The sequence below is a fragment of the Pristiophorus japonicus genome, chromosome 16, assembly GCF_044704955.1.
Source record: "Pristiophorus japonicus isolate sPriJap1 chromosome 16, sPriJap1.hap1, whole genome shotgun sequence".
Lineage (NCBI taxonomy): Eukaryota > Metazoa > Chordata > Chondrichthyes > Pristiophoridae > Pristiophorus > Pristiophorus japonicus.
The window spans coordinates 52,699,158-52,726,930 of NC_091992.1; the positions used below are offsets into that span (position 1 = coordinate 52,699,158).

A 27,773-nucleotide genomic window follows, 5' to 3' on the forward strand; every position below is an offset into this window, starting at 1 on the left:
TTTAGATGAGGGGATTAAATGTAGCATCTCCAAATTTGCGGATGACACTAAGTTGGGTGGCAGTGTGTGCCGCGAGGAGGATGCTATGAGGCTGCAGAGTGACTTGGATAGGTTAGGTGAGTGGGCAAATGCACGGCAGATGAAGTATAATGTGGATAAATGTGAGGTTATCCACTTTGGTGGTAAAAACAGAGAGACAGACTATTATCTGAATGGTGACAGATTAGGAAAAGGGGAGGTACAACGAGACCTGGGTGTCATGGTACATCAGTCATTAAAGGATGGCATGCAGATACAGCAGACGGTTAAGAAAGCAAATGGCATGTTGGCCTTCATAGCGAGGGGATTTGAGTACAGGGGCAGGGAAGTGTTACTACAGTTGTACAGGGCCTTGGTGAGGCTACACCTGGAGTATTGTGTACAGTTTTGGTCTCCTAACTTGAGGAAGGACATTCTTGCTATTGAGGGAGTGCAGCGAAGGTTCACCAGACTGATTCCCGGGATGGCGGGACTGACATATCAAGAAAGACTGGATCAACTGGGCTTGTATTCACTGGAGTTCAGAAGAATGAGAGGGGACCTCATAGAAACGTTTAAAATTCTGACGGGTTTAGACAGGTTAGATGCAGTAAGAATGTTCCCAATGTTGGGGAAGTCCAGAACCAGGGGTCACAGTCTAAGGATAAGGGGTAAGCCATTTAGGACCGAGATGAGGAGAAACTTCTTCACCTAGAGAATGGTGAACCTGTGGAATTCTCTACCACAGAAAGTTGTTGAGGCCAATTCACTAAATATATTCAAAAAGGAGTTAGATGTAGTCCTTACTACTAGGGGGATCAAGGGGTATGGTGAGAAAGCAGGAATGGGGTACTGAAGTTGCATGTTCAGCCATGAACTCATTGAATGGCAGTGCAGGCTCGAAGGGCCGAATGGCCTACTCCTGCATCTATTTTCTATGTTTCTATGTTTGTCTGAAAAAAATATAAAGGCAGACATTGTACACCATGAAACAATTAACGGAGTTATTGTTTTTGTTCTCGGGGCGTGGTGACATTTATTGCCCATCCTGAGAACTGATGAGCCTTCTTGAAGCAATTGTTTTACAATTGAATGGCTCACTAAACCACATCAGACGGTATCAGAAGTCACACGTAGGTCAGACCATGCAAATAAAGGTGGCCATTGCGGTAAAGGACATTAGTGAGCCAGATGGGTTTTTGCTTTCCTGACCTGCAACAGGGCAGGTCATCCAATGCAGTGTCATCATGGCCAGCGCCTCTTCAGTGCTCAATGGCCATTTAAAGCCCTGAGGCAGGACACGGGAATTCTGCAGCGGTTAACTCGTTTCCTTCACGGCAAACGAGTCAATGGTGGGCAGAGGAAACGTTACAAGAACACCCTCAAAGCCTCCCTGATAAAGTGCAACATCCCCACTGACACCTGGGAGTCCCTGGCCAAAGACCGCTCTAAGTGGAGGAAGTGCATCCGGGAGGGCACTGAACACCTCGCGTCTCATCGCCGAGAGCATGCAGAAATCTAGCACAGGCAGCGGAAAGAGTGTGCGGCAAACCTGTCCCACCCACCCTTTCCCTCAACGATTATCTGCCCCACCTGTGACAGGGACTGTGGTTCTCACATTGGATTTTTCAGCCACCTAAGGACTCATTTTTAGAGTGGAAGCAAGTCTTCTTTGATTCCGAGGGACTGCCTATGATGATAATTTCCTGCAGAATAGAGAGATTACTAAGCAAAGGAAAACCAGAACATGAGCTGGACAGGAGAATGAGAAAGAAGAAAGGATATATGTCAGGGGTGGGCACCTCCTCCAGAGGTTGGAAGGTTCAATGTGATCTCCTGAACACAGAGGACCTGGCAGGATGCAAGAAAGGTCAGATCTCAGGAAACCTGCCCTGGAACTGAGAAGCATGAGAAGCACCTGCCAGAGACAGGCATGTAAGAAAGTCAAACTTCGATTCCTTGCCTGTTCGAACACGAACATCAAGTATGCTGAAGTTCATGCCCCTTGGATTTGAGGGATTGAAGATGGAGGCCATACCAATGGAGAACAAGTGGGACTGGTTGCTGGGGACTGGTTGAGCAAATCAACAGCTGCAGAGACAAATGGAGGGCCAACAGCAGTTAAGACCGTGCAGTTGTTAGCAGCTTGGGTGAAGCTTTTTGCCCGGGGAAGATACTGAAGGAAATGGGGTTGAAAGAGTGTGGGAAGTTGTGGAAGCTGAGGGAGGCAAGGAAGTGGCAGGAAACGACCAGGCCAGTTATTGGCCTCAGGATGTAGAGAGTCCATGGGCAATGAAGAGGTCTACTCCCATTATTTTCGTAGTGATTTCAATGACATTATTATCTCAGCTGTGCACACTGGTCTAAATAGCCCTGTGCCGAATGTTGGACCCACAATGCAGTTTATCGGCAGGTTGGCTGCACTAGGTGTTGGCTGTGGCTCAGTGGGTAGCACTCTCGCCTCTGACTCAAGAGGTTGTGGGTTCAAGTCCCACTCCTGAGACTTGAGCACAAAATCTAGGCTGATGCTCCAGTGCAATACTGAGGAAGTCTTCTTCTTAGGCAGTCCACTGGAGTCGTGGATGACTTGCTTCCAGACTAATATCAGTTCTGAGGTGATTGCTGAGTCCGATGCGGGATCTACTGACTCTGTCACAGGTGGGGCAGACGGTTGGGTGGGGTGCTTGGTTTGTCGTACACTCCTTCTGCTGTTTGTACTTGGCTTCTGCGTGCTCCCGGCGAAGAGACTCGAAGTGTTCGGCGCCTTCTCGGATGCGTCTCCTCCACTTTATTCTGGTCTGGGGCCAGGGATTCCCAAGAGTCGGTGGGGATATTACATTTTTTCAGGAAGGCTTTGAGGGTGCCTTTGAAGCGTTTTCTCTGCCCTTCTGGGGCTCGCTTGCCGTGGTGGAGCTCGGAGTAGAGCGCTTGTTTCGGGAGTCTAGTATTGGGCATGCAGACGATGTGGCCCATCCATCGGAACTGGTTAAGTGTGGTCAATGCCTCAATGCTGGGGATGTTGGCCTGAGAGAGAAAACACTAATGTTGGTATGCCTGTCCTGCCAGTGGATTTGCAGGATTTTGTGCCAGGTTTGAGATCATCGTCTGCACTGTCGGAGGTGCCATCTTTCGGATGAGACGTTAAGCCAAGGCCCGTTTGCCCTCTCAGGTAGACAGGAAACATCCCATGGCACTACTCAAAGAGCAAGGGAGTTCTTCCAGTGTCCTAGCCAAAATTTATACCTCAACCAACATCACTAAAAAAAACAGATTATCTGGTTGTTATTACGTTGTTGTTTGTGGGAGCTTGCTGTGTGCAAATTGGCTGCCGCGTTTCCTACATTACAACAGTGACTACATTTCAAAAAAACTTAATTGGCTGTAAAGCACTCCTGATGTTACGAAAGACGCTATATAATTACAAATTCTTTCTTTCGTTTTAGGAGCACCTCAATTAGGTCTGTCTCCCAGGATCTAGGCTGCAACGTCAAAGCAGTTTCATTAGGTCCGTTCAGTTTCACGTTTCAAACCAATTCCCCACGCCATCGGACATAGTGGGGTGATTCCATAATCCGGCACAGCCAGGAGAGGAGCGCATCTCAGGAAACGGCAGGTGAGCGAACACCAATGATCCGTCTTGAAAATGGTGGGCTGCGTGCAGGTGATTTTCCGAAAGGCCCCTTTCTGTGACCAGCAGAACGTGGAAACACACCAGCTGGCCAGCGGGTGAGATGGATGCAACTTACACCCTGCTGAGCAGCTGGCACGCCAGCTGTGCCAATGTTCAAACCCGAGCCTGGAGACATCTGTGGTTAGCACGGTCACTACCATTCCATTCTCATGACCTGGAACACATCATGCCTAAAAGTCCAATTGCACATGACCAATTTCATTCTGTGGGAAAAGTTCCTGCAGTGCAACGGAGGTCACAGGTGTTGGAATCCCCCTGTCCCTGCTTGCAGATACCATCCACTGAGTGTTCAATAAACAGATGAAAATACATTGCTGCACAATGGCATCGAGAAGAAAGAAAAACTTGCATTTAAATAGCGGCTTACACAAAGTCAGCACTTCCCAAGTCACTTTACAGCCAATGAAGTACTTTTGGGAAGTAAAGTCATTGCTGTAATGTAGGAAACGCGGCAGCCAATTTGAGCACAAACAGCAATGCGAAAATGGCCAGATCATCTGCTTTTATAGTGATGTTGGTTGAGGGATAAATATTGGCCAGGACACCAGGAAGAACTCCCCTGCTCTTCTTTGAATAGTGTCCACCTGAGAGAGCAGAGGTTTTAATGTCTCATCCAAAATACGACACCTCCGACAGTGCAGCGCTCCCTCAGCACTACTCTGGAGTGCAGCCTAGATTTTTGTGCTCAAGTCCCTGGAGTGGGACCTGAACCCACAACCTTCTGACTGAGAGGCGAGAGTGCTGCCCACTTGTCATAGCTGACAAAAATTTCAGGACACATTTTAACTATCCTCTCAGAGTGGATATTTCAGAATGTCGAGGGGCTGTTGAATGAGCAAACACTGAGATGAGTGATTAACTGGTTGATACGTATTATGGGTAAATAACAAGAAGAAAATTTATTGAAGCACAACCTCAGGAATTTCTGGCTGGCAAAGCAGAAATTCCTACCATAAACAATCAGTCTCTTTGTTTGGCAGTGTTCAAACACCTGGCAATTTCTCACAGTCTGTTTAAATTGTGTCGTGCTCATGTTAGGATGTGAATCCTGCACTGTTTAAAGTGCACCGTTGTGTTATTGGGAAAGTGATAATGGAATGACAGCCGACACCATTGCTAACGGCAACACCATTACAAGCTGCCAAAAACCAAACTCCAATCACTGACCTGCTCCCACCCACTACGACCCATTTAATAAACGAAGAGGCCCACTACAAAACAGGACAAAAGTAGTCGTAGTATCTGGAATTCTCTTCCCCAAAAGGCTATAGATGCTTGGGGGGCAATTGGAGCTTTCAAGACTGAGATAGGTAGATTTTTATTGGGTAACCCCACTGTACTGTATTTGCTTCATGGGTTCTTTGCTTAAGAATTCCTAGCAACACATTGCTATTAAGAACTAGTTGGTTTATTAACAAAGGTTTAACAATCACATCACACATTACCAGTTCATCCACCAGGCTCACAACCACCTGCCTATTCGTGGATGACCTAGACTCAACTGGCTGGGGTTTTATTGAGTCTTGTGAACATCACATGACTGGCTAAGCCATTCACAATGCAACAGCTCTACAAACATGTGAGCATATTTACAGGCACATACATTTCACCCACTGCTGTATGCAACACCACAGAAGATTGACTACCCTTACCTATATTTGTTATGTGAGAGTATCCAAGGATATGGAGCTAAGGCAGGTAGATGGAGTTGAGGTACAGATCAGCCACGATTAATTAAATGGTGGAACAGGCTCGAGGGGCTGAATGGCTGACTCCTGTTGCTATGTTCCTAAAGTATTTGCTCCAGAGGCAGGCAGTGATAAAAATGGCAATATTTCTTGCTACCTAGTGCTGGGATGACTATTACGGATGGAGCTGGTCGCAGTACGAGAACCTGGCTCCGAAATAACTACTAAGAGATGTGGAAAGCCAGTTCTGATTGGACTGTCAGGAATGTGGGAACCCAGTTCTGATTGGGCTGCTGGGAATCTGGGAACCCAGTTCTGATTGGGCTGATGGGAATGTGGGAACCTAGTTCTAATTGGGCTGATGGGAATGTGGGAACCCAGTTCTGATTGGGCTGCTGGGAATGTGGGAACTCAGATCTGATTGGGCTGATGGGAATGTGGGAACCCAGTTCTGATTGGGCTGATGGGAATGTGGGAACCCAGTTCTGATGGGGCTGCTGGGAATGTGGGAACCCAGATCTGATTGGGCTGATGGGAATGTGGGAACCCAGTTCTGATTGGGTTGATGGGAATGTGGGAACCCAGTTCTGATGGGGCTGCTGAGAATGTGGAAGCCAGTTCTGATTGGCTGCTGGGAATGTAGAAAGCCAGTTCTGATTGGGCTGCTGAGAGCAGAGGAACCCAGCTCCATCAGGGCTGGTGGGATCATGGGAACCCAGTTCTGATTGGGCTGCAATGACCAGTGATTTTCAAGCGCTGGTCAGGTGCCAGTGTTTCTCCCTGAAAGTCTTGTTTTTGGTGCTCTCAGCTTCCCCATCTAAAACCCATCCCAGGACACTCTGAAAGCTGTTTGCGAGCATGCGCTGACTCTTGCACATGTGTGAGATTTGGAGAATTGCCTGCCACTGTTGCGGGTCCCACACTGGCTTATCTTGACATTGACCAGCCTGCCTAGAGAAACCTAAAAGCTGCTATGGTATTTTAGACCTATTAATACACACTAAAATTTCACTAAAGAACAATACTGCAATCCCCTCCCTCTACATTTCAATTGAGCATCAGTTAAAAGTAGTTACCCCAGTTTCAGTTATAAAAGTGCTTTTGTTCACTTTTCATAAATTTTTCTAATAACTCGTCACTTTATCATTTATATTTTGTTAGCAAAGACAGCCCTTTCGATCCCTCTGACACAAATCATGTTCTTTTTTTGCTACATAATGGTCATAATTGGAAAAAAAAAATTAATGTAAAAAGGAAACAAAGGGCTTGTATTTATACAGCACCTTTCACAATGTCAGGATGTCCCAAAGCGCTTTACAGCAATTAAGTATATTTAAAGTGCAATCACTGTTGTAATGTAGGAAACGTGGCATCAATTTGCACACAGTTAGTTCCCATAGCAGAGATAATGCCCAGATAATCCGTTTTAGTGATGTTAGTTGTGGGATTAATATTGGCCAGAACACTGGGGAGAACTCCCCAGCTCTCTTTGAATAGTGTCATGCGATTTTTTACATCCACCTGAGGGAGCAGATGGGGGCTCGGTTTAACGTCTCATTTGAAAGACAGCGCCTCCAACAGCCAATACCCTGCTCAGCTGCCTCCCGAAATGAAGATCGGGTCCTTCATGGGACTCCTATTTGCATTATAAAAGGGTCTACTGCCTCAAATAGGTCGGTGCTCCGTTATGTTGTGTCAATTTGTAAATCGGGAGCAGAAATGGAGTGGGAAGTTTTCTGTACGGTTTTTGGGATGCTGTCCCAGCATCGTTCTGCCAGCCAGTGTTGTGTTCATACTCTATTTGTTTGTTACAGATCACAGGATGGGCATTAGGACCCTGCGGGAGCTATTCACAGTTGCTGTACTCATGCTGGTTCATGCCGGGTTGGGACTCCATTTTGGGTTGTGTAAAAGCACAGTTAAGTTAAGTTACATTACTCCTGGCTCAGTTTGTCAGTTATTTACGTGTACACAACAGTCTGGGCTAGTGAAAACCTCCTCCCATGTTTCTCGAGCATCTGTTCCTCAGTCTGCCAAGTGAGCCACCATCGCCAAGAGTCAATTGTATGTCAGGCACAAAGATATTGATGAATAAATCCTGAAGCACAATGTAATAAAAAGAGGTGTGTAACTTGGTCAATTGCTTTGAAACTGTGGCCTTGGTCAGAAGCCTTTATTCAGGGACTGGTTTTCAGCTCTATCTTCTATGAGTGTCAGATTTTGTGATGTTTTGTAGGTTCTTGTGTAGGGAGAACCAACGACTGTGTAGGAATCCAGTTCTGGAAGGTCTACTGGGAATATTGGAATGTGCCGGTGTCAGAGCTGCACTACTCCTCCTCAGCAACATTGCTTAAAATCATTGCTGAATAACGGACTGTGCCAATAATTGGACAATGCTTCCAACGCAAGCCTCATGACTGTAATGGGGAAACACTTGTGTGTCTAATTTCTTCTCAGGCTGCATCTTTTTGCCCCAGTGTTTCACAGGCTAGTAAAGGACATGGCCGCAAACCAAACATATGGGAAAAGAAGCCCTGTGAAATATTGGTTGTGTTTTAAGAAAGGTCCCAGATGACGCACGTGTCCAAATAAATTGTCATTATGTTTGATAGCTGCTGGAGTGCTCAGGAACTGTTTATGTGAGGGTGTCAGGCTCGTTCTGTGGCCTCCTCCATGTTTAATAGTGATTCACTCCCCTGAGATTCTCTCTCACTCTTAGGCTGAGTACATGTCGCACTGTTATTCCTGCCCATAAATCACAAACCCAGCTCTGTCTCTATCCTGTGCATGTTTAAATAACAGCTCAGCACTATTTCCATGAATCTCGACCAAAACAAGCCTGTTTTCCATTGAATGTGTCCAAGAATAATAGTTCACATTGGGCATATTTATCACCGGTGAAATACATTGCAAAGGCAGGGAATTATTCATTTGAAAAACAACAACTCACAGTGCTGGTGCAATCAGTCTAAATGATGGCATTTTCATTAACTCAGTAACAAATTAAGTATCCTGGCGATAGGTTCCCCGATGACCTAGTGGGTAAAGGTGCTGCCCCCGCCCCCCACCCATCCGCCCCCATAGTACTAAACGAGATGGTTACAGCTTTGATCTCCAGCTTGTTGAGTAAGGGAGCTGCAGTCAATGCTCCCCGGCAAACATAGAAATATAGAAAATAGGTGCAGGAGTAGGCCATTCCGTCCTTCGAGCCTGCACCACCATTCAATAAGATCATAGGTGATCATTCATCTCAATGCCCCTTTCCTGCTTTCTCTTAATACCCCTTGATCCCTTTAGCCATATCTAACTCCCTCTTGAATATATCTAACGAACTGGCATCAACAACTCTCTGCGGTAGAGAATTCCACAGGTTAGCAACTCTCTGAGTGAAGAAGTTTCTCCTCATCTCGGTCCTAAATGGCTTACCCCTTATCCTTAGAGTGGACTTCCCCAACATCAGGAACATTCTTCCTGCATCTAACCTGTCCAGTCCCGTCAGAATTCTATTTGTTTCTATGAGATCTCCTCTCATCCTTCTAAACTCCAATGAATACAGGCCCAGTCGATCTAGTCTCTCCTCATATGTCAGTCCTGCCATCCCGGGAATCAGTCTGGTGAACCTTCGCTGCATTCCCTCAATAGCAAGAACGTTCTTCCTCAGATTAGGAGACCAAAATTGAACACAATATTCCAGGTGAGGCCTCATCAAGACCCTGTACAACTCCAGCAAGACTTCCCTGCTCCTATACTCAAATCCCCTAGCTATGAAGGCCAACATACCATTTGCCTTCTTCACCGCCTGCTGTACCTACATGCCAACTTACAATGACTGACGTACCATGACACCCAGGTCTCGTTGCACCTCCCCTTTTCCTAAGAAGAGAGGGTGATAAAAATGAACATTAGCTAAGGCTGCCATTCCTGACCCCTGCTGGAACGTGCACTAGTGTCGAGTTGGGGAAATAGACAGGACGCTGCCCATCTATAAAGCATTCCAAGACCAAATATTCACTCTTAAAACTTACACATCAAATGTGGCCACTTGAGTGAGGCAACTGTAGGAGACTGGTGCCCGTGGGACTGTACTCAACAAAGGCTGCCCAACAGAGGGGACTAGAGAATGCACTGTAATATGTGTTGTCTATCATGGGGCACAAGAATTAGGAAGCTATGAGTCAGAAGGGAAGCAATGCTGAAGTTTTTCATAGCTTTACCCCTCACTATCTCTATATCTAGCTCACTTTGTTTTCCCAATTACACCTCTGTGAAACGCCTTGAAATGTTTTTTTCTAAGTTAAAAGCACATAAATCTAGGCTGACATTCCAGTGCAGTGCTGAGGGAGTGCTGGACTGTCGGAGGTGTGGTTTTTTGAATGAGACGTTAAATTGAGACCCGGTCTGCCCTCTAAGGTGGATGTAAAAGATCCCATGGCACTATTTTGAAGAAGAGCAGGGGAGTTATCCCCGGTGTCCTGGCCAATATTTATCCTCAATCAACATAACAAACACAGATTATCTGGTCATTATCACATTGCTGTTTGTGGGAGCTTGCTGTGCGCAAATTGACTGCCGTGTTTCCCACATTATAACAGTGCCTACACTCCAAAAGTATTTCATTGGCTGTAAAGCGCTTTGAGGCATCCAGTGGTCATGAAAGGCGATATATATATTTAAAAAAATGCAAATGCAACCTCTACAAGCTTTACAGCCCCACCTTAAGAACTCTCTTGTTATTGACTTTGGCCTCATGTATTTCCCCACCATTGGTGGCCATGCCTTCTGCCATTTAGGCCCCATGTTCAGGAGTTCACTCCCTAAACCCCTCCGTGTCTCGACCTCCCTATCTCCCCCTCTTTCTATAAGGCCCACCCCTCTTTGACCAAGCCTTTGGTCACTCCTCCTAATAGTTGGCTCGTCATTCACTTTGTTTTCCCTAATTACACCTCTGTAAAGCGCCTTGGGATGGTTTTTTCTAAGTTAAAGGCGCTATACAAATGCCAATTGTTGTTATTTTCAAGGGACAATAAACTTGTTGAATAAGGGAGGATTTTTACGTGGATAGCAAAACAGGTTCAAGACAAAACGATGAGTTTCTGGGAGACAGGAGAGATTGAAGGAAGCAATAAATCACCACCATTAATACACAACTCCTCACATGAAAGAATACCTCAGAGCACTTTACGAAGTGAGAGATAAACCATCAGCATGAAATAAAGGAATTTAAGGGAGAGACCAAAGATAAGGTCAAGGAGATGTTTTTAGACGGTTTAAGAACATAAGAATTAGGAGCAGGAGTAGACCACTTGGCCCCTCGAGCCTGCTCCGCCATTCAATGAGATCATGGCTGATCTTCTACCTCAACTCCACTTTCCTGCACTATCCCCATATCCCTCGATGCCCTTAATATCCAAAAGTCTATTGATCTCTGTCTTGAAAAACTGACTCAAAGACTGAGCCTCCACAGATCTCTGAGGTAGAGAATTCCAAAGATTCACCATTCTCTGAGTGAAGAAGTTTCTCTTCATCTCAGTCCTAGTTTTTAAAAAGACAAACTAAGTGCGAGAAAGAGATACAAGAGAGCACGCAACTGAGAGAGCACATGTACACAATATAGAGAGAGCGAGAGATGGAAATAGTTGAAAGGTCAGCGTCTGATGACGAATTGGGGAGAAAACAGCAACTCGGAGGTCAAGGAACAGTTGGTGGAGGGTGGGATGTGCAATTGGAAAAGATTTGCTTGTACAGTGGGCGAGGCCGTGTGGTAGGGCAGGGGGATGAGGATCCTGAAGTAATTTCTCTGTGGTACAGGGAGCCAATGACGATGGACGACAGCAATGGGCACACCAGGAGAGGGCAAAGTCAGGGTCAGGACCCAGATCAGGGCCAGGGTCAGGGCCAGGATCAGGGTCAGGGGCCACGTCAGTATCAGGGTCAGGAGGAGGGCCAGGATCAGGGTCAGTGTCAGGGTCAGGAGGAAGGTCAGGAGGAGGGCCAGGATCAGGAGGAGGGTCAGGACCAAGGCTAGTTGCCAGGGTCAGGGTCAGGAAGAGTGTGAGGATTAGAGTCAGGCCCAGGGTCAGGAGCAGGGTCAGGAGGAAGATCAGGATTAGGGTCAGGGCCAGGGTCAGGAGGAAGGTCAGGACTCGGGCCAGGATCAGGGTCTGGGTCAGGGCCGGGGTCAGGACCACAGAGTTCTGAATTAGGATATGATAGGAAGACAAATAGGTCAGGTTGAGATCTAAAACAAACACACACTAGTGAATCTCCCAGGCCATTGCTTGTGGTGAGTTAGAGGGAATGCTGTTTCCTGTTACATAACACAGTAGTGTCAGAGCCATTGATTTATGACGACTATAAAAAACCACAATTATTCAGAGTGTTGTAGGAGTGATATATTTTGGGCTCGAATTCTATGGTTACGTGCATATTTCCTTGGAAACTGTAAATCGGTAGACTCGATTACTGTTAAATATTCACTTCACTATGTAGTTAATGTAATCTCTTATCTCTTAAAAACTCAAGATGTAAAAGAAGATGCCTGTGGAGATGGTTAGATAGTTGTATGATGGTTGTACGAATTGTATGTAGCAACAGTGGGGTGGAGGGGGTCATGGAGATTGAAACATAGGAACATGAGTAGGCCATTCAGCCCCTCAAGGCTCTTCTACCACTCAATTAGATCATGGCTGATCTGTATCTTAACTCCATTTACCCATCTTTGTTCAATATCCCTTGATGCCTACAGCCAATACAAATCTATCACTATCAGTCTTGAACATTTTAATTGTCCCAGCATCCACAGCCTTTTGGGGAAGCGAGTTCCAGATTTCCACTACCCTTTGTGCGAAGGGAAGTGCTTCCCGATTTCATTCCTGAACGGCCTAGCTCTAATTTTAAGTTTATGCCCCCTTGTTTTGGGTTCCCCCATCAGAAGAAATAGTTTCTCTGTACCTATCTTATTGAATCCCTTTACCATTTTAAAACACTTTGATTAGATTACTCCTCAACCAACTCAAAGGAATACAAGCCAAGTTTATGTAATCTGTCCTCATACCTTAACCCTTTACGCCCTGGTATAATTCAGGTGAATCTGCTCCCTCTCCTCCAAGGCAAATATACTCTTCGTGAGGTTTGGTGCTCAAAACTGAACGCCGTACTCCAGATGGGGTCTAAACAAGGCTCTGCTCAACTAAAGCACCGCTTCCGCACTTTTGAATTCCATAGTGGGTACCCTTAGGTTTGGAAGCAGGTACAGCATATGATCAGTAAGGCCAATCTTATCTTGGCTTTTATTGCAAAGGGGATGGAGTATAAAAGCAGTGAAGTCTTGCTACAGCTATATAAGGTATTGGTGAGGCCACACCTGGAATACTGCGTGCAGTTTTGGTTTCCATATTTACGAAAGGATATACTTGCTTTGGAGGCAGTTCTGAGAAGGTTCACTAGGTTGATTCTGGGGATGAGGGGATTGACTTATGAGGAAAGGTTGAGTAGGTTGGGCCTCTACTCATTGGAATTCAGAAGAATGAGAGGTGATCTTATTGAAACGTATAAGATTATGAGGGGGCTTGACAAGGTGGATGCAGAGAGGATGTTTCCACTGATGGGGGAGACTAGAACTAGAGGGCATGATCTTAGAATAAGGGACCGCCCATTTAAAACAGATGAGGAGACATTTCTTCTCTCAGAGGGTTGTAAATCTGTGGAATTTGCTGCCTCAGAGAGCTGTGGAAGCTGGGACATTGAATAAATTTAAGACAGAGATAGACAGTTTCTTAAACGATAAGGCGATAAGGGGTTCTGGAGAGCGGGCGGGGAAGTGGAGCTGAGTCCATGATCAGATCAGCCATGATCTTATTGAATGGCGGAGCAGGCTCGAGGGGCCGTATGGCCTACTCCTGCTCCTATTTCTTATGTTCTTATGTCATGGGTGGTTGTGATGTTTGGCAGCACTGAGAAGGGTACCAGGTTTTGGTAGAACGGGACAGGGATCTCAGGGTGAGAGAGCACCGGGCAGGAGATTGCTGGGTGGCACTGTCAAAAGCTTGGTGCTAGTGGTTTTCTTGGAGGCAGGTTGGCAGGTGGGGATAAAATTATGGGATGGGGTGGGGAATGGATGCCAAAGAGATTTGAGGGGGAGGGGAGTCCAGGTACATAGATCATTAAAATATCATGAACAGGTACAGAAAATAATCAAAGAGGTTAATGGAATGCTGGCCTTTATATAAGAACATAAGAAATAGGAGCAGGAGTAGGCCATCAGGCCCCTCGAGCCTACTCCGCCATTCAATAAGATCATGGCTGATGGGATCTTGGCCTCAACTCCACTTCCCTGCCCACTCCCCATAACCCTTGACTCCCTTATCATTCAAAAATCTGTCTATCTCCACCTTAAACATATTCAATAACCCAGCCTCCACAGCTCTCTGGGATAGAGAATTCCAAAGATTCACGACACTCTGAGCGATGAAATTCCTCCTCATTTCCGTTTTAAATGGGCGATCTCTTATTCTGAAACTATGCCCCCTAGTTCTAGATTCCCCCATGATGGAAACATCCTCTCTGCATCTGCCCTGTCAAGTCCCCTCAGAATCTTATACGTTTCGAAAAGATCCCCTCTCATTCTCTTAAACTCCAATGAGTATAGGCCCAACCTGCTCAACCTTTCTTCATAAGACAACCCCTTCATCTCAGGATTCAACCTCGTGAACCTTCTCTGAACTGCCTCCAATGCAAGTATATCTTTCCTTAAATAAGATGACCAAAACTGTACGCAGTACTCCAGATGTGGTCTCACCAACGCCCTGTACAATTGTAGCAGGGCTTCCCTACGTTTATACTCCATCCCCCTTGCAATAAAGGCAACATTCCATTTGCCTTCCTAATTACTTGCTGTACCTGAATGCTAACTTTTTGTGTTTCATTTACAAGGATCCCCAGATCCCTCTGTACCACCGCATTTTGTAATCTATCCCCATTTAAATAATAATTCACTTTTTTATTTTTCCTACCAAAGTGGATAACCTCACATTTTCCCACATTATACGCCATCTGCCAAATTTTTGCCCACTCACTTAGCCTATCTATATCCCTTTGCAGATTCTTTGCGTCCTCCTCACAACTTGCTTTCCCACTTATCTTTGTATCATCAGCAAATTTGGCTACATTACACTTGATCCCTTTATCCAAGTCATTAATATAGATTATATAATATAGTTGAGGCCCCAGCACTGATGCCTGAGGCGCCCCACTAGTTACAGTTTGCCAACCTGAAAATGTCCCATTTATCTCGACTCTCGGTTTTCAGTTAGTTAGCCAATCCTCTATCCACGCTAATATATTACCCCCAACCCCGTGAGTTTTTATCTTGTGCAATAATCTTTTATGTGGCACCTTATCGAATGCCTTCTGGAAATCCAAATACACAACATCTACTGGTTCCTCTTTATCTAGAGGACCAGAATACAAGGAGATAGAAGTTAGACTGTAGCTATACAGAACCTGGTACCAAAAGTACTGAGAGCAGTCCTTAGGAAGGATATATTGGCCTTGGAGGGAGAGCAGTGTAAGTTTATCAGAATGATACCAAGACTTCAAGAGTTAAGTTACGAAGAGAGATTACAAAAATTAGGGCTGTATTCCCTAGAATTTAGAAGCTTAAGTGGTTATCTAATTTAAGTTTTCAAGATATTAAGGAGCACAGACAGGATAGAGATAAACTATTCCCGCTGGTTGGGGAGTCTAGAACATTGTCTAAAAATTAGAGCCAGACCAAGTGTGAGATTAGGAAACACTTCTACACACAAAGGGTGATAGAAGTTTGGACTCTCTTCTGTAAACAGGAATTGATGTTAGATCAATTGTTAATTTTAAATCTGAGATTGATAGCTTTTTGTTAACCAAAGCCCACTGATTCCTGCAGCTCCCCGCTGGAGTGGAACTAAACTATAGAACCAATGGGAACCTGTTCAACCTTCACCACCTCCAGGCTAGATCCAAGGTCGTCCCATCCTCTGTCATCGAATGAGCCTTGGGCCAAAGTTAGGTCACAGATCAGCCCTGATCTCATTGAATGGCAGAACAGGCTCAAGGGGCTAAATGGACTACTCCTGTTCCTGTGTTCCTATAAATAAGCGTGACACTTACAGAAAGTGTGCGCATACACAAGACTTTTAATATGTTACAGATTACATTTTCTCTTTGCTAATTCTGTATTTTGCAACTGCATGATCTTTCAAACTCAGAACTAGAAAGGAACTGACTGTCATCTTTTTTTACCTATTAAATATATGTTTGAGAAAATCTCTGATTTAAAATATTCTATGCTACATGTGAATCTATATATTATGAAACCATTTTTACATTCAGATGTGTGAATGTGCACTGCGTATAATATACAATGGCTTTATAAAATATAAATCTAAATGTAATTTCTTGAGAATCCAATAAAAACAATATTGAAAATCAGGAATCTTCCATCCTGACTGACTGAGGACTGGTGACAGCCTCTATAGTTCATGCATTGTCTTACATATATTTAGAATCACTGCTTAAAACATAAAGGGTCACATCTGCATTGACATTACTCTGTGAAATTATATATTTGTTCACATAATTTAGATATATTTTTATACCAAAAACATGTTTTGATTAAAATAACTTATGAAGTTTTCCCTTTCTACTGCTACAAAAGAAGAAAGCATTTATGGAAGAAAGCCTTGCATTTATATAGCTCCTTTCACAACATCAGGGCGTCCCAAAGCGCTACATGGACAATAAAATACTTTTGAAGTGTAGTCCCTGTTATAATGTAGGGCTATGCGGTACACAAGATCCCACAAACAGAAATCTGATAATGACCAAATAATCTGTTCTAGTGATGTTGGTTGAGGGATAAATATTGGCCAGACTACCAGGGTGAACTCCCCTGCTCTTCTTAGAAATAGTGCCTTGGGATCTTTTACATCACCTGAGCGGGCCTCAGGTAACGTCGCATCCAAAAGACGGCACCTCTGACAGTGCAGCACTCCCACAGCACTGTAGTGAAGTATCAGCCTGGGTTATGTGCTCAAGGAAACTTGAACTCACAATCCGCTAAGGGAGTGGAGTTGTGAATAGTCTTTTCCTAAGCTGCTGGATGAACCAAATGATCGTAATAGCAATGCCTGTTCTGATTGCTGATGTCATGGCTTTGGGAGATGGAGCTAAGGAGAGTGATTGACAGTTCCCTCAGCACTGATAACAAGTCGAGTTGGACCAGGCTTAGGAAAACAGATACTATATACAGCCAACTCAAGAAAGGCTGAGAGCACAAAAAGACGAGAGAGAGGAAAGGGGGCGATCAGTGCTTGGGAAGTCCAAGAGCCACTAAAGTACCTAGCTAGATATGTTGACATTAAATCCCACCCAACTTGATGCTAGTGACTAAGACCACATAAAACACGGATAAATTGAGATTGAAGACTTCTTTGTGCAGGGCACAGAGAAGAACAAGACCAATTCAAGTATAAAGGGAAGAATTATGATGAAAGGTTCGAGATGCTTAAATCTTACAATCGAGAAATGGGGTGGTTAATGGAAGATCTTATTGAAGTATATGAGATGTTAAATAGCATAGAGTAAACCTGCATAATGACTTCAAAGCCTTACATAATTACATTAGGAACAGAGAACAAAATTAGAAATTAGGAAAATGTAAATTTGAAGCAGATTTGTTGGGAAAATGTTTATACTCAGTGTGTGAAATAGTTGGAATAATCTGACACAACCATAGATTGAAAAACACTGGGGTGTTTCAAAATACAGCAGAATGCTGTGATGGGAGAGTTCAGGTACTCGAGGAATGGACTGAAGCTTTTTTTTTGTCTCTGACTGTTTTCATGTATGAATAACACGTAGGATATTTGACATATTTTTATTGTTATTACGAATATTATTTTGTGGAAGGCCCATTTATATAGTACTTGTTCGCAGCTCGCAACTTCTTAAAGTGCCTTACATGCAATGAATGAATTTGAAGTGCAGCAACTGGTTCTCTAGGTAGGATGGACGGCCACAACAAGATCCCATAACAGCAACGAGATGGATGAACAAGTGATACCTGCAGTGGGTTGGGTTGAGGGAGGAACCTTAAGTCAGTGCGGTGGGATTTTCTGATATCCACTAGAACAGACAAATCCTTGGTTTAACACCCCATCTGTAGGACAGTGCCTTCAACAATACACCTCCAAGTTCCCCTCCAGGTCACACACCATCCTGACTTGCACATATAATGATGTTCCTTCATGGTCAGTGTCCTGAAATTCCCTGCCCAACACCATTGCGAGAACTGCATCAGCAGAAGTACTACAGAGATTCAAGAAGGCCCATTACCGCCATCTCAGTATGGCACTAAAGCATCAGCAGAGACTGTGTGCTCAAGCCCTGGAATGGAATTTGAAGCCACGACAGCCTTCTGATTCAGGAGGTTGAGAGTGCCACCAATGGGGCCAAGCGGAGACCGTATTGCAATAAACTGGATCTGTCGAGTGACTTTACTTTGTGAAGACAGTGCATCAGTTTGAGCCAAAGCATATAACTCACATTCTGTTGTGCAGCTTCAACCCCAGGCATGGGACAGTGTTATTTTTCTGGTTAGCCCAGTGCTGCTCCATATATCAGCTAGTCTTACTAAAACAGGAGGAAACTCCTGTCGACAACAAATCACAGACTTCTAGGAAACAGAAGGATCCAAAGAAAATCTGACGGCATGAATTTCAGGCAAGGATCAGCAATTGCTTGAGTCTCTTTTTGTAATTACTTTATCACTGAAGGTTTTCAGAGACGGTATAGAATGCAAGATAAACTTATTGAGCGGGCAGTTTTCACAAATATAACTGGCATTGTACTTTCTGAATGGGTTTCTTTCTGTTGTACAGCATGCGCTGTGTAAATCTCGCACCGTGCCCTGAGCCACACAAGGATCATAATCGTGTCATAATGAGCCTGTAGGTCACTTGTATATGTCCTAATTCGGCAGTGTGGCGGCATACCACTGCAAGGTACAGCGTGAGCTGGTGCAGGAGGGCGGCGACAGCGAATAGGGACGTCATCAAGGTCCAAGTCCCTGATTGGAGCGTGGGCAGATACAGCAGGGGCGGCGAGGTCGGGGCGAAGGAGCGGCGAGAGAATGCAGAGGGATGTGATCGGGACCCGGGAGTGCGTGAGTTCGGGGCCAAAAGAGGCGAGGGCCCAGGGGCAACATGGGCCAGCCCACACTGCGATATGTGCGCGCACTGGATCCGTGCAGCAGAGCTGGTCTCCAGTCGTCTTAGGTAATCCTTGCCACTGGACCAAGACCTAGCTCTGTCAAGCCCGTGTGGTGGCTGTTGTGCAACGGCCACCCCACGTTATAAAAATCCACGCACAGGCATCTTCCACCCTTCAATATGTAGTTTGAGATCTGGAATATTAGGTCCTTCATTGAAACACCTGTGAACTTTTTGACGTGGAAGCAAGTCATCCTCGATTCGAGGGACTGCCTATGATGAATTCGACAGCACCTCCCAAACACTGCGACCTCTACCGCCTAGACGGATAAGGGCAGCAGGCGCATGGAATACCGCCACTTGCAAGTCCCACTATCTCTATCACCATGAAGAGCGAGAGGCAGCAAGAACATGGGAGCACCAAAACCTCCAAGTTCCCCTCCAGGTCATAAATCCTGACTTGCACGTTCATGGTCAGTATCCTGAAATTCCCTGCCCAACACCATTGTGGGAACGGCATCAGCAGAAGTACTACAGAGATTAAAGAAGGCCTATTTACCACCATCTCAGGCCAACACCAGGTGGGCAATAAATTGTGGTCCTGCCAGCTTCACCCACATCCCATGGACAAAAAAACGGTTGGGTTTTCCAGCCACGGGTGAATCTCTGTGCAAAACCAGCAACAGATGTTCTGAACTCTCATTTTATTGTTACTTCCTGTACTTTATTTCTGTCAACCACATTCACTTCAACCCAAGGCCCAGGTATACATGAACTAGAAGTGAATGCTTGTGTTACACTGGAATACTAAGATAGAAGCACATGGACTTTTAATCAGTCTGATTCCAGTCCTGTTAACCTGGAGCTAGCTTGATCCTTCTAAGATCTGCATCATTACAGCAGTGTCAGATCAGTAATATATTATGGGGGAGAAATTGGGGCCGTTTGCGCCTCCTGTTAGTGCCTGGTGGGAGTTTAGTGGCGGCGGTAACCAGTAGCGCCCCGCTCCACTGCGTGGTAATGATGTCATCATCGTGCGCAGCGCCCCGTTCTCTCCCCGGCCCCTAAGTTGGTTATCAACTCCTGAAGCTGTGCCGTACGATGACAGCGACAGCTTCACGGGACGTGAACGGGGCGCAAGAGGCTCGTGGGCGCTACTTAAAGAGGAGGTGGCGGCCACCTTGGAGAAAAATGTCAGCACTTTGAACGTGGGGTCCGTGCCACGATCTGACAGCCTGACACTCTGCTTGAGTGCCGGGCTGGTGGCATGGCACCCCCGCTCCCCGGTGGTTCAGGTAGTTCCCCGCAGAGTTGGCAGCTTGTGCCCTCCCCTTTAATGAAAGGAGGAGCGCCCCCCCCACCTCCCCCCCCATGCGGCAATGCTCCGCGGCAGAGTGTGCAGCGTTGGGCCCCGCTCCCGATCAGTCGGCCCCATTAGCACCCCAGACAGCAAGTGGAGCGCGTTATTTTATGTTGCACTTCCTCTCGGGGGCGGTAACCTCAATTTCGCGAGCGGAACGGGACATCCACACCTGCCGCAGGATGTTACTGTCCCCAAAAGGGGCAAACGGAATTTCTCCCCCAACATATTTTGGTGACAATAATGATCGCCTGGTCATCTACTCATTCTTATCTCAGAATGTCGATGAAACTTAGGATACTTGCTGGCTGGGTTGCACCTTTCCCAGTTTGAGGTGAAACCAACAGACTGTTTAAACACAAATCAACAGTAACATGTCACAATCTTCCATTAACAGTTCTACATCTGGGGAAGATGGTGCTTAACAAGGTGAGTTAACATTGCTCGCTCCCATTGTCAGCACCGGGCATGGAGTCCAGCACAGCACAGTTAAACGTGGAGGAAAGTTCTCGCTACTCAGCCCCAACCTCAATGAAATATTCTACTGCACCACTGTCACTTTTCCATTTGCCACAACAACCATTTATTGGCCTCTCTGAGCGAGAGTGTCAGTTTTGGCCCGTAGCCCCAGAGCCACTAGGCATGTGTTGGGATTGCTGAATCTCATTCCCAATAGTACCCTCGCAGTCAATAGATAGATAACTTTTATCTCATCTCCCCTGGGCTAGATTCAGGCCCGTGGAAGACTGTGCTAAAAGGTGCTTACCTTTTGGGTTGGCAGTAAGAATGTCCTTAGCTACAGAAACTTTCCCAATGACATCATCGCGGCTAAATATAAACAATAAAGATTCATAGTTAGCGAGGCCACTGCCATTTTAAACACGGGTTTCGATATTTATTGACACTGCAAGAATCAGCATTAAGATGGGAGCTGATGTTAAAATTACCTGATCGCGTCCTCATCCATCACATAAAAGGAGATGGAGTGAAAGGTGCTGGGAAGGTGGACGTTGTACTCTTCGCCCCAGAACGGAGACAGAGTCTTCCATATTGTTGCAGTTCTGCGGAAAGAAATATTACATGAATACTTTTTACAAAACGCTGCCATTCCAAACCTTATGGCTTTGCTGCTCTCTGGTATACGACTCAGTAAGCCTCTATTGACAATTAGGGTAAGGCCATTGCAGCTCTTTTCCCCTCCCTGCTGGGGTACGATTCGCTAGTTACATGATGCCCTCCATGTGACGTCATCAAGGTCCAGGTTGGTGATTGGAGCATGGGCAGATGCAGCCAGAGACTGTGGAGGGGTGTGATCAGGGCCCAGGAGAGGTGTGAGTTCGGGGCCAGGGGCCCAGTGGCAGCATGGACCAGCCCACACTGCGATATGTGCGCGCACTAGGTCCGTGCAGCAGAGCAGATCTCCACTCGTCTTGGATAACCCTCGCCACTGGACCAAGACCTAGCTCTGTCAAGCCTGTGTGGTGGCTGTTGTGCAACGGTCACTACACATTAAAAAAAATCCATGCACAGGCATCTTCCATCTTTCAGGATGTAGTTCGGGATCTGGAATATTAGGTCCTTCATTGAAACATCTGTGAACTCATCCTTTTTTGGCGTGGAAGCAAGTCATCCTCGTTTCGAGGGATGATAACATGATGCCCTCCAGCACCTCACCCACTTGCGTGTCAGTCTGGACCCTGAGTGTTGGCAGCTGATCAGCTGACTCGGCTCAGACTGCAAATTGAACCCAAGGCCTTCTGGTCGATGAGGCTCAGCCAATCACTGGCTTTACCCACTGAGCCATCTGTGGGGGGGGTGGGGGGGGGGTCGTAGGGGCGGGGCGACAGCTTTCCTCTCTCTCGCTCTCTCATTTTTTTTTTAAAAGCTACTTTATTTTGTGCTGCTGAGAGGATCGGAGGTTGGGGGAGTGGGGGGTGTGGAAGTTAGGGTTGCCAACCCTCCAGGATTGTCCTGGAGTCTCCAGGAATTGAAGATTAATCTCTCGGACACTGCCGGGAGAAACCCAGAATTATTGAGGGATTTAAATAAATATTCTTTGAACATTTTTAAAGTTGTAAAAGTGTTGGAGATTGGGAAAAGGCTTTTTAATTGACGGTCAAAAATCATCCAATCAGGCAATGAAGAGTCAATTGCTTTCCGAATTGGCTGGGTAGGGAGTCCGCTGCGAGAATGGACATGTTGGGCGACCATTGGGGGGAGCAGGGACGGTTACAGGGTGGAGGTCATGTGACAAAACCTCCAGAAATACATCCAGCTAGAGTTGGCAATTCTAGTGGAAGTCGGGATGGGAAAGTGGTGGAAGGGGGGAACAAAATGATGTTCTCAACGAGCCTGACCATCTGAGAGTAAAATCAAATTTAGGCAGTGCCACAGCACAGAAATGGCCCATGAGTTAGTATCCAATTGGCTGTGTCACTCAGGTAGCAATGGACAAAAACAAGCAGGATGTCAGGTTCTGGTGCCAAATTAGCTGAGCTCAAATCCTCAGAGACTGCACCGGAGCTGGGCAGTGCCCTGATCCAGGCCGCACCAGTCGCCGTGACGATGGAACCACCCAGGCTCTAAAGGCAGTGCAGGACAGCAGTGTGGCTGATCTGTGGGAAGAGCTATGACGAGCAAATTGAGGAGCAAGGGCTCTTCAGTCTCAAACAAAAAGGCAACTCAAAGGTGATTTTATAGGGGTATTGAGGTATTTCATGCGATCGAAGAGCTAAACAGGAAACAATACTTGCAGATGCACCAGGTCATGTGGACAAGAGGGCACAGGGTCAGGGCAAGTTTAGCAAGAAGTATTTCTTAACACAAAGGGTGATCAACAGTTGGAATGGATTATTGGGGAAAGTGGCGAAGGCCAGGGCTAAAAGCATTTAGCAACATGATGCTGTAATGGGGACAAAATGGGTCGAACCGATCTTGTGATTGTCTCTGAGCCTTTTTCGATTCCACCAAGGATTCAGCTGTCCCAATACTGCCACATCTCCCAGCACTGACAGGCACCCTCTTCCCCAAGTGGTCCTAGCCACCAGATCCCAAAGCTCTACTTTTCCCTGGCTCCAATTCCTCCTCGACATGCATAGGTTGTGCTTCTCCAAAGTGCTCCCAGTTCCACTTTGTGCTGTCAGGCACCAGGCCATTCACTTCACTCCCAAACCTCGCCCTAATCCCATTCCCTCCCAGCCCCAAAGTACTCTCCCCTTCAGAGACATTTGCTCCCCGTTAAGTGTGGTAAATAAATCCATACATGAAGACTTCCTCTGTGCAGCCCGGAAGACAGCCTGTTCAGTGAAAAGCCCAGGGTTGCCTCCACTTTCCAGCCCGATCAGAAGTATCATTTGATGGGACAGTCGGTTTGAAGGGTCATTGTCGTCTAGCCTGTCTGATCCTGAGGGACTCTCCCTGAAAGTGTTATCCCTGAAATGTAAATCAGCTGCAGCAGATAACTGCGGAGGGGGAAATACCGATTTTGGCTCACAGCAGCAATGTTTTGTGTTTTGAGCTGGACAGAGTGGTGACACTATTTTAGGGAGACTTGTCACACAAAGAAAGTTTTTCAGAAGAAGCACAATTTGGGTCATGTATATTTAACAGTCAGACCATCATATTCAGAACATAAACACAATTGTAAAAGCTTAGGTCATGTTTGTTTGTGACTCCTATTTTCCATTTCAACATATTAAAAGCTGAATGTTATGAAAGAGTTTGAAGTCCTGTCAACACTTCAAGTTTGGCTTGCTCCTCAAATGTTTTGAAGATGTGATGTGTGACTTTAAAATGATAAAGCCCCATTTTGTTTGATTTAGGAATTTAGTTCCTCACATAATATCACTTCTCGATAAAAGTAAAGATCAAGTGGTGGGAGTATTATGTGATCAGACTTGGAGAGTGTGTGCATGAAATCAGACTGAGTGAGTGTGTGAACTGTGGCTGTGTGTGTCTGGGGATTGATGCCATTCTCTAGTAGATACAGGTGTGTGCCTGGGGAGTGATGCCATTCTCTAGTAGATACAGGTGTGTGTCTGGGGAGTGATGCCATTCTCTAGTAGATACAGGTGTGTGCCTGGGGAGTGATGCCATTCTCTAGTAGACACAGGTGTGTGTCTGGGGAGTGATGCCATTCTCTAGTAGATACAGGTGTGTGTCTGGGGAGTGATGCCATTCTCTAGTAGATACAGGTGTGTGCCTGGGGAGTGATGCCATTCTCTAGTAGACACAGGTGTGTGTCTGGGGAGTGATGCCATTCTCTAGTAGATACAGGTGTGTGTCTGGGGAGTGATGCCATTCTCTAGTAGATACAGGTGTGTGCCTGGGGAGTGATGCCATTCTCTAGTAAATGCAGGTGTGTACAAAAGCAAAATACTGCGGATGCTGAACTCTGAAATAAAACCAGAAAATACTGGAAATAGTCAGTGGGTCAGGCAGCATCTGTGGAGAGAGAAACAGAGTTCATGTTTCAGGTCAATGACCCTTTGTCAGAACTCAAGATGAAGGTTCATCGACCTGAAACGTGAACTTTGTTTCTCTCTCTCCACCGATGTTGCCTGACCTGCTGAGTATTTCCAGTATTTTTGTTTTTAGATACAGGTGTATGTTCGGAGAGTGATGCCATTTTCTAGTAGATACAAGTGTATGTCTGAGGAGCGTAACCATTCTCTAGTAAAGTACATTTTCAGGACACCTCTGTTTCTTTTTTTGGCAAAGGCATTAAATCCGATTTGAAATGGGTGAATGCCTGTGTTAAATAGCAGACCGAGGAGATATTAAAAGCTCAGTCACTTGTATCAGCAGCAATATCCAGCCTGTATTAATTTGGATTTTTCAACATCACTTTTCTGTGGATGTCTACCTTCACAAGAGATGAATAGATACCCAACTGAGTCAAATCCGTTCGATAGACATACCAACCCTGTGGCATATTTGTATTCCACAAGGGACTCTGTAAACCAACTTACGCCATCCACATGCTCGTAGACCTGGGGCACATTTTCAAGGTGCATGTCATGCACTCAATGCCTTTGAATGCACGGCCAGTGACGCATATTTCTTCAATGTTAGAGGCATCATCCTTTCTGTGATGTAGGACGATATTTGCTCCCAGTACCGGCTGAGCGGAACAAGAATTCATTGGATGCAGTTCCTGAGCTGACTTCAGTTAGTTGGGTGCTCAGAGATGAGTGACTGAGGATTCACTGGTATGTCAGATATAGCTTCAAGATATCAAATCCAAAAGGCGGTGTAATGCAGGCTTGACCTTATTTCCTTTGCAGAACCGGTGCCAGTGTAATTGATTTTAGTACCTTAATCGTCATCCTCACTAGGGCCCACTGGGATCTACTCAATTTCCCCAGTATATGTGCACATTCTACCTCAGATTCACTAGGACTGTAACAGATTGAATAAGTAGTACACAGAAAGTGAACATTATCAATTAAATAAATCAAAATAAAGTGTCAGCTGAGGCTCAGTGGGCAGCACTCTCACCTCTGAGTCAAACGGTTGTGGGTTCAAGTCCCACTCCAGGGACTTGAGCACAAAATCTAGGCTGACACTCCAGTACAATACAGAGGGAGTGATGCACTGTCGGAGACGTTAAACCACGGCTTCGTCTATCCTCTCAGGTGAATTTAATACATCCCATGGCACTATTTGAAGTAGAGTAGGGGAGTTCTCCCCAGTGTCCTCACCAATATATATCGCTAAAACAGATGATCTGCTCGTTATCACATTGCAGTTTGAGGGACCTTGCTGTCGCAAATTGGCTGCTCCATTTCTATATTATTATACTTCACTGGCTGTAAAGTGTTATCAGACATCTGTAGATCATGAAAGGCGCTATATAAATGCAAGTACTTTCTTTCTTTCTTCCACATTTGTGCCACCTGATCTAGTTTACTGATCTTTAGCTCACGCAGTAGCCTCATTTTCTCGTTAAGATAGGTCTTCCTATTTTTCTCCCTGGTTTTGGATTCACCAGACTATGCCCCCAATGGTTGAAAGGCTGGGCGACAGCCTGCTTCTAGGCCTCAGCTGATAGCCAGTGGGCTATCCACTTCAAGAGGAATTATCCGCCCAATGTCCCATCCCTCTCTCTCCCTGGAATATGGCATGAGGTCTTAGCTGCACATCTCTACAGAGTGCGTTCGTCACTTGGAAGAAGCACTGATGTTAACAAGGACATAAAATGTATAGTAATGGAGAATAACAGGAATGAAGAAAATAACAGCACTAAAGAGTGACAAATCCCCAGGGCCAGATGGTTTACATCTCAGGATTTTAAAGGAAGTAAGTGAGCACATTGCAGATGTCCCAACTATAATCTTCCAAAGTTCTCTCAATTCAGGAACCGTTCCATTAGATTGGAAAAATGCACACGTTACTCTGCTATTTAAAAATGGTGAGAGAGGAAAATCAGGGAATTATAGCCTAACACCTGTTGTCGGGAAATTGCTATAATTAAGGATAGGGTGACTGAACACCTTGAAAATTTTCAGCTGATCAGAGAGAGCCAGCATGGATTTATGAAAGGTAGGTCGTGTCTGACAAACCTGATTGAATCTTTTGAAGAGTTGGCTAACGTAGTGTACAGGGGAATGGCTATGGATGTTATTTATATGGACTTCCAGAAGGCATTTGATAGAGCTCCTCATAAGAGACTGTTAGCTAAAGTAGAAGCTCATGGAATTGAAGGCAAATGATTGAGCTGGTTAGGAAACTGGGTGAGCGGCAGGAGACAGGGAGTGGGGATAATGGGCAGGTACTTTCATTGGCAGGATGTGACTAGTGGCGTCCCGCAGAGATTTGTGTTGGGGCCTCAACTATTCACTATTTATGAATAAATGATGGGATAGAAAGTTATTTATCCAAATTTGCCAATAACGCAAAGATAGGCGGCATTGTAGGCAATGTAGATGAAAGAATAAAATTATAAAGAAATATTGATAGATTAAAGGAGTGGGAAAACTGTGGCAAATGGATTTCAATGTAGGCAAATGCAAGATCCTCCACTTTGGACCTAAAAGGGATAGAACAGGGTACTTTCTAAAATGGTGAAAAGCTAAAAACAGTGATGGCCAAAGAGACTTGGGGGTCCAGGTACATAGGTCATTAAAATGTCAAGAACAGGAACAGAAAATAATCAAAAAGGCTAACAGAATGCTGGTCTTTATATCTAGAGGACTAGAGTACAAGGGGATAGAAGTTGTGCTCTTCTTCTGAGGCAGTCCCTCAGAGTCGAGGAAGCTACAGCTATACAGAGCTCTGGTTAGACCACACCTGGAGCACTGTGAGCAGTTCTGGGCACCACACCTTAGGAAGGATATATTGGCCTTGGAGGGAGAGCAGCGTAGGTTTACCAGAATGACAGCTGGACTCCAGGGGTTAAGTTATGAGGAGAGATTACACAAACTAGGGTGGTATTCCCTAGAATTTAGAAGGGCATGGGATGATTTGATCGAAGTTTAAGATATTAAGGGGACAAGATTGGGTAGATAGAGAGAAACTATTTCCGCTGGTTGGGGAGTCTAGGGCTAGGGAGCATCTTCTAAAAATTAGAACCAGATCTTTCAGGAGTGAAATTAGGAAACACTTCTACACTCAAAGGGTGGTAGACGTTTAGAACTCTCTTCCGCAAATGGCAATTGATGCTAGATCAATTGTTAATTTAAAATCTGAGATTGATAGAAATTGTTAACCAAAGGGATATGGGCAAAGGCGGGTATATGGAGATTGGTCGCAGATCAGCCATGATCACA

At 45.5% G+C, this 27,773-nt stretch overlaps 1 protein-coding gene across 2 annotated transcripts in view; it reads right to left on the minus strand.

The window, feature by feature from the left end:
* rasa4 (RAS p21 protein activator 4) overlaps positions 1-27,773 on the minus strand; it is a 286,693-nt gene that overhangs the window by 239,252 nt on the left and 19,668 nt on the right. For both annotated transcript variants that reach the window (XM_070857323.1, XM_070857322.1), the window contains exons 3-4: positions 20,952-21,065; positions 20,771-20,832 (exon numbers count right to left, since the gene is read on the minus strand). In XM_070857323.1, coding sequence (XP_070713424.1) covers positions 20,771-20,832; positions 20,952-21,065 — 176 coding nt within the window. The remainder of the gene's footprint in view (positions 1-20,770; positions 20,833-20,951; positions 21,066-27,773) is intronic.